The sequence below is a fragment of the Lactuca serriola genome, chromosome 4 (genome assembly GCF_051521515.1).
Source record: "Lactuca serriola cultivar US96UC23 chromosome 4, Lser_US96UC23_V15, whole genome shotgun sequence".
Classification (NCBI taxonomy): domain Eukaryota; kingdom Viridiplantae; phylum Streptophyta; class Magnoliopsida; order Asterales; family Asteraceae; genus Lactuca; species Lactuca serriola.
The window spans coordinates 375,891,898-375,900,028 of record NC_136411.1 but is presented as its reverse complement, the minus strand read 5'-3'; the positions used below and the strand labels follow the sequence as shown (position 1 = coordinate 375,900,028).

The window sequence follows — 8,131 nt, the reverse complement described above, 5'->3', positions numbered from 1 at the left end:
TCATAATCAACACCTCTACAAAAACCCTGAATGATATGGTGGAGAAGGCTCGGGAACAAGAAATTGAGTTGGAGCTCCAGCCGAAGCGAAAGTTGGAGCATCTTCAGGCAATATTGGGTCAGGCTAAAAAGCCTAAGAACTCCGATCCTCCCAGTAGGGGCCAGCATGGCCGGGGTTTGTTGTGCCAAGTGCGGCAAGCCATACAGTACAACTCGTCGAGCAGCAAGCTCCGCATGTTATACTTCTGGCCAGCCGGGCCACATGAGCTGGGATTGCCGCAAGAAGGGATTGATTTGTTTTCACTGCAACCAGACCAATCATAAAAAGGTCGATTGTCTGAGGTTGTCGGGAGGAGAAGTGGTGGCACTTGTGCCCACCACAATGGGGTTTAATGATAGCCGCCCAATGAAGACAGAGGCTCCTGAGGTGAAGAGCCGCGTATTTCAGCTGAACACAGAGGAGGCCCGAGTTGCGGAGGACGTTGTGACTGGTATGTAGAGGTGGCAATAGGTCGACCTGGGTTGGGTTCGGGTTCAACCCATTTAATAATTGGGTTGAAAATTTCAACGCAACCCAGCCTGTTTATTTAAATGAGTTGATATTTCAAACCTAACCCAACATTTTAGATAAATCGCTTGTCACCGGGTTAACCTATTTATGTAGTTCTCGACCCACCCTATTAAATAAATGGATTAAACTTGTGTTAACCCATTTAAAATCAATTAATTAAATTATATATTTAAATATTATACCACTTAAATTATAAAACGTAAATAAAACTTCATGATTATGACAAGAGCACAATCCTAGATCATAAATACAAATAAATTGTTCAAATAACCTTAAAAATGTTTAGTTTTACAATGATTTTGGAGACAGAACAATATTATCGGCGCTAAAAAGAATGATGGAAATTAGGATTGAATTTTATTAAACATTGTTAATAATAATGCAACATTATAATTTACAAATTGATACTTGATAATATTCAAATAATTTTAAATTAATATATATATATATATATATATATATATATATATATATATATATATATATTAAAGTTAAATGGGTTTAACAGGTTGAAAACGGGTTGATAATGTTTTCCCAGCCGAACCTATTTAGTTAATGAGTTGAAAATCTCAATCCAACCTGCTAATTTTGGGTTGGGTTGGCGGGTTGGGTCGATTCTCGGCAGCTCTACTGGTATGTGATCTATTTATGTCATATTTATTTTATTATTATGGTCATGTTGTTATGATCTTGTCTAGGGACCTTTTTGGTCAATGGATTGTTTGCTCATGTTCTTTTTGATTCGGGGGCTACCCCATCATTTGTATCTCTTTCACTTGGCAAGAAGTTTCAAGATGCTCTAGGGACTTTGGATTCCCCACTTGAGGTGGAGATTACAGATGACCGTAACGTGAGCTCTATGAGGGTATTTCGGAGGAGTATTCTGAATATGTTCGGTGAGATATTTCCTATCAATTTGGTGTCGATTCCCTTGAGAGGATTGAAAGCAATTATCGAGTTGGACTGGTTGGGGCCTAATGGGGCCATAATAGATTGTGAGCGGTAGTTGGTGAGAGTTTGAACCCTAAGTGGGGGAGAATTGGTTATTCATGGAAATAGAGACTCATATGGGCCAACTATCTGATCGGTTGCGAGGGCTAAGAGACTTCTTCAGCCGGGTTGTTCTTGGTTTCTGGCTTATTTCTCGGATTCAAGGTTAGAGACCACGACAGAGTTAAGAAGGCTACCTATTATGCGAGATTTTCCTGATGTTTTTATAGAGGAGTTTCATGGGGTGCCTTTCAAAAGGCAGTTAGTGGTGATGCCATTCGGGCAGACCAATGCTCCAGCAACATTCATGGATCTCATGAACCGGGTATGCAGACCGATGTTAGGATCACTCCATGATTGTTTTTACTGATGACATCCTGGTCTACTCTAAGACCAAGGAGCAACATGAGCAATATTTAAGGGAGGTTTTGGAGACCCTGAGGAGGGAGAGGCTTTATGCCAAAATTTTCAAATGAACATTTTGGTTGCGTAAGGTGCAGTTTCTGGGGCACATCATCAACCAAGAGGGTATCTTAGTGGATCTGGCCAAGATTGAAGAGGTGATGCGATGGGAGGTTCTGAGGAACACATATGAGATCTGGAGTTTCTTCTGGCTTGTGGGGTATTATTAGAGATTTATTTAGGACTTCTCCAATATTGTAGTGCCTTTGACTCATCTAACAAAGAAGAATGTGACCTTTTGGTGGGGTCTAGATCAGCAGCTAGCCTTCGAGAATTTGAGACAGAAATTGTCTGATGCCCCCATTCTGGTGTTACCTGAGGGACTAGATGATTTTGTGGTATATTGTGACACTTCTATTTCGGGTTTGGGGGTTGTCCTTACGTGGAGGGGACATGTGATTGTTTACACCTCGAGGCAGGTGAAGCCTCACGAGGCGAATTACCCCACTCATAAATTAGAATTGGGGGAAATCTCTTCACCGATCATAAGACTTTGAATTATTTGATGGACCAGTCGAACATGAATATGTGGTAGAGGAGGTGGTTAGACGTGGTGAAGGATTATGACTGTGAGATTTTGTATCATCCTGGGAAGGCCAATGTGGTGGCCGATGCTTTGATCCGTAAGGCGACGAGTGCTCCGATCCGAGATGTTTCTTAAGGATGACAGTTACCTCACCGTTGATGGATATGATCAGGGGGGACATGAAGAGGGGTTGAAAAAGGAGAATTTGAAGACTAAGTGGATTAGGAGGCAAATTCCATTGTTTGTTTGAGACAGTTGGGGATTATTTACTCGATGTGGTAGGGTTTGGTTTTCGAATTTTGGATGAGTGAGGCAAAAGATTTTGGAGGAGGTGCCAAAATCCAAGTTTTCTATCCATCTCGGGGCCATGAAGATGTATCGAGACTTGAGATTGGCCTACTAGTAGCCCTGCATGAAATGGGAGGTTGGTAGTTTTGTTGGGCGGTGTTTGACCTGTAGGAAAGTCAAATACGAGCACCAAAGGCCTCATGACAAGGTTCAATTGTTACTTATTTCCATGTGGAAATGGGAGGATATCACCATGGATTTTATCACAAAGCTACCAAGAACGGCGTAGGGTATTGATTCTATTTGGGTTATTGTGGATAGGCTGACCAATAGTGCTCATTTTATTTCGGTTTCTAAGAGTATACCTGCTAATAAATTAGTAGATATCTATGTGAGGGAAGTGGTAGTCAGGTACTTAGTTGCATTTCAGCACTGCTTACCACCCCAAGACTAATGGTCAGAGCAGGCAAACAATACAGACGCTAGAGGATATGCTTCAAGCATGCCTGTTAGACTTCGGAGGTACTTGGGATACTTACCTACTGTGACAACCCGAAATTTTCTATCCTGATCAGTCAACTGACTTCCTTGAAAGTCAAACTTACTCCTGCTAACTTTTAGCACAATTTAAAGTCCGTTTGAGCATTCTGAGCATTAATACATCAAAGGATCACACTCTAGAATGGGTCAACTAGGGTTCCAAACCACCAATCAAGATTTAAACCCTCACATGAGGAGTTTACGGGCATGAGACCATGAGTTTACGGCCTTAAACTCATGGGGATGTAAACTCCATGCGTATATAAGAAAAAATTAGCCTTTTTTCATTCATTCTTGCCATTTGAAGCCTAGATTTCGGGTTTTCTCTCAAGTATCATCAAGTGCTTTCCTTCCAATCTTCCACCCATGTAAGTAAATCACTTCATCTAAGTGTTATACCTTATTTATTCTTGATTCACTCATGATTTCATCCATGAAATCTCTTCTTTTGGTTAGATCTTCAAGTGTTCTTCAACACACCAAGAACACACAATAGTGTTTTTGGACCTTAAACACTCTTGCAAGCTTCTAGATTGTAAGTACTCTGGAATGGAAGGGATTTTACGGCCAAGGCATCTCTCAAGGCTGTAAACTCCATAAGAGGGTGCAATGTTGCCCTAACTTCCTTCCCAATGCTTAGAACTTGGACTAGAACCATTCACCATTGAACTAGGGACCTTAAACTTCAAGTCTTTGGAGTTTTCCATGGGTTTACGGTCGTAAACCCACTAGGACCGTAAAACCTAGGCCGTAAACTCCAAGGAAAGTTGGTCTTTGGGTCGTGAACTCAATAACAATGCTTTACACCCCTTTGATGCAACCCAATGGCCTTTTAACCCTTAAACCAAAGTGTTTTCCACACTATAGGGTGTTTATACTTACTTAATTAGTGTTATAATCACTAATTAGATGTGTACATATGTCAATATATATCCTTAGGATCATTGTGTGTGTTCAAGTCTTCACTTGACACCTAGCACCTTATTTGACACTTCCATCCAATCCACTCACTACTGGTGAGTTCATACCGCTTAATCAACCTTTTAAATTTTTTTAAATGCTTTTATGGGGGGGGGGGGGGAATACAAGTTGAATCATATTAGTTTTTATATCAATCACATGTGATTAATAACTAGCATACAAATGGATTCCACTATACTTTTTGCTGTTTTGCCCAACAAACCACTTTAAAATGATTTCTCCAACGCTTTTACATGTTAAACTCTTTATCAAACTTGTTTTTATACTAAATCTTTCCTTTCAAATTCTATTATAACTATGTTTCAAACAAACGTTTTCGTGTACTTTAAACTGTGTTTCAAACAAAGGATTTCTTATACTTTAAATTGTTTATGTCAACAAACTGCTTTTAAATTATTTTATAAATTGACATCTAGTCATCGATTTTATTATTGAACTCTTCAAATGTTTTACAAAACTTCTTTTAAAATTTTATATTGTCAAATGCATGCCTATATATGTATAGTTATGTAAGTAATGTTTAAAGGACTTAAGACGGCTAACTCGCTTTAATTCCTTTTCATTTTTTGGATGTTGCATTAGGGAATCAGTTATTTGTCTGAAGGTCGTCTAAATATTAGTTACATATTATGTATACATATGTAGACATAAAGTTTCTATCAGTTAGTTCAGTACCTTTGGGTAGCAAAGGCATACTTTCGTTCATTCATATAGATACATTTCCAGTAAACTGTAATAGGTATAGTGTAGAGGTATACTACTTACTATTACTAGTACAAGGTAATACACAAGTGTCAGTTGATTCATGAGTCTATACAAATGTAATACATACTATATGAAGAGACACTAATCCATACTATATGAAGAGACACTAATACATACTACATGAAGAGGCACTAATAGATACTATATGAAGAGACACTAATACATACTATGTGAAGAGACACTAATACACACTATATACTATACTAGAGAACTCACTATGATGAGGACTAGGGAAGACATACAATACACTAGTACATACATACACTACATGCTACAGGACTGACCATCCTACACCTGGCTGCTAGTTACAGCGGGACTTGTTCATCTACGGATGTTATCGGTTGTACTGTTCGGCGATTTACCGTGCTGTGTTTATCCTAGATAAATAGATACGATTTCAAGGATTATATAATTTTCCTTATTACCTTTATTTTGTGACACATTCACATAAACGATAAGGTAGACTATACTTTGATAATAATAGCTATACATGGGAAAAGCCTTCATTTTTATAGAGGATTAAACCTTCAAAACAATCGGGTCTTGGTAGAAGACTACATTTTATACTAGTAGGAAATATGAGATTTTCTAGGGTTTTCATACTTATACAAACTTTTTATCAAACATTTTACAAGTCTTTTCTTTACAGTTCGACAAATCAATGACACTAAAATACTTATGAATTCACCAGCTTAAATGCCGATCTACGCTTTCAAAATAACTTGTATTCTCAGGTCACCAGTAGAGAGGTACGATGACTAGGTTTTGAGAAGACAGAGCAGTCATGACTCGTCTTTTATTTTGATTACTTATTATCATGTCTTATTCTATAAAATAACACACATGTATTAAAATTTTACTATTAATGCAATGGATGATGTTGTAGCTTGTTTACTACTTTGCACTGTTGTGATACTTTACATGACGTCCTCCGCCCCAGAACGTTTCAACCGTTGTTGGTTTTGGGGTGTGACGGATTGGTATCAGAGCATTGTTTATAGTGAATTGAGAATATCAACCCATAAAAGATATACATACTATAAATACAATGGGGTTAAAAATACTCTGACCAAGACTTTATACTTTTAAATAATAAAATATTTAACTTAGTATACATGCCTGCATTCATAGTAAAATCAGTGTCACAATGACAAAAACAAAAGTATTACGATTGTTGAATATCACAAGTAAGGTCGGGGATGTATGCTCAGTCCTGTGAGTGGCATAGCCTGATCAACTATGTTGGTCCATGGAGTGATTAGCAATTCGCAAGAATGGTTGTGATATGGCAACAAGTCTGAAAACTTACCAATACTACCACAATGAAGACATTAAGAATATTTTGTGTTACTATAATTATTTAGTTGAGAACTAAAGATCTTCATTAATAGGTCAATAGTGCTAAGTGGATACACTAAGGTTTCATGTAACTAGGATGACATAGACTTAGAATCTATCAAATTTTTCTTTACCCTCTGTTCCTTGTGAACTTGGAGTTAAGGTCACTTATTTGAAGGCCTGTCCTGTTTTGATTACATATAATTGGTTATGCGCTTTACAAGTATTGAAGTAACTGATGAAAATTATCTTATAATTATCTAGTTAGTATGTATAGTAATTATTTCTTTATCCCCATTTCTTGCGTAGATAACATGGTTGGACCCCATCCCTACGACGACCCGTACCTCCTAAACGAAGGCAATACTGGATGGTTTGGAGAAGAGCCATGAGGTGATCATCCAATCCCTTTGGACGATCACCATGCTGAAGGCTTTTCGGATGGTGCTAACTCCAAGCATGAGGTTGACAATCTACCCCCGGTGGCTCCCAACCCAAATCCTAACCCTTGTCCGGCTTTTCAAGGCCTGACGCCTCCTTGGGTAGAATGTTTGGAGACATGGAGAGATGAACAAGATCAACCCATGCCATTTAACTGAGACCGAAGCTTCTATAACAATAGCATAGGAGGCTCAGCAGACAGAGTTCTGCCAATCCTGGTCCGTAGAGTTGCCCGAAACAAAATCTAGGGCAGCACAGCTCTTCATCGCATCAAAGAGGTTGATGCCAATGAAAGAATTCATACCATCCGTACCACCCATCTAAAAGATGCTCATGAAGGTTCTGGGAGAGACCATAAGGCCCTGCTACAAGCACTAGCTGAAACACAAGCCAAAGTCATAGAGCTCCGAGTACGCCAGAGGGTGTATAAAAGACACATGCTTGATATGGAACGTCAACTCGCTTAACTAAGGGTTCACCAGAGAGATGACCGTCACTAGTATGAGATGCTTTACTTTCTTTCTTTGTTATAAGGAATCGTTTATCCTATCTATGCCCTATGTAGCACTTTTCTATGTAACTACCCCGGTACCGTATGTACTTTTACTTAGGCCTATATCCTGTCAAAACTTTTCTACTCTAGATATGATGTAAGACCTTCTATAAGGCCAATTTTCCCAAACTTATTACATTATAAATATCAATGATATTGACAGTCGGCTAATTTCTGTGTCAATGTTTGTTCAAATACTGTCATCATACTATCGTTAGCATTCTATCTGAAACTCACTCTAATAAAGCTATTGGACTATGGTAATTTAGCTCCGGGATCATTTCCAATCCTCTCTCAAAAGTTGGATCATGTTATCCACCAACCAATGATACCCTAGTTTCGACGACAAACGTCTTGTGAACCTTCTATGAACTTACTTCTACTCTTTACTAGGACTGCATCATAGGGATGTAGGTCAAACCCTCGATAACTTACTTCTACTCTTTACAAGAATGATCAAAATACATCTAGGTTCAACCATAATCACTCACGAACTCCTTTTCTTTGCTATAATAGAATCATGTCATCATCCAGAAATAGTTAGCCGAGCAATGAAACCCATATCCTTCATATCGACGCCACTACATACCAAGCCGCGGTAACAGCTGCAGTGGCAGCTGTCCTTGCAAACCTCAGCGCTAACAACGGAAGCAAGGCTGAGAAGGGGGTTGGCAATT

The 8,131-nt window shown here is 38.7% G+C and overlaps 1 protein-coding gene across 1 annotated transcript; it reads left to right on the top strand.

The window, feature by feature from the left end:
• Positions 1-381: 381 nt before the first annotated feature.
• Positions 382-1,576, top strand: LOC145099788 (uncharacterized). The gene is made up of 2 exons (XM_079037294.1): positions 382-490; positions 1,269-1,576. The coding sequence occupies exons 1-2, from the start codon at positions 382-384 to the stop codon at positions 1,574-1,576; spliced, it is 417 nt and encodes a 138-aa protein (XP_078893420.1).
• The last annotated feature ends 6,555 nt before the right edge of the window (positions 1,577-8,131 follow it).

Excerpts from the sequence above, each read along its gene's own strand:
- LOC145099788 (XM_079037294.1), top strand. The coding sequence starts at position 382 with ATGGGGTTTAATGATAGCCGCCCAATGAAGACAGAGGCTCCTGAGGTG. Across the intron at positions 491-1,268 it reads TGCGGAGGACGTTGTGACTG|GGACCTTTTTGGTCAATGGA; the intron begins GTATGTAGAGGT and ends GATCTTGTCTAG.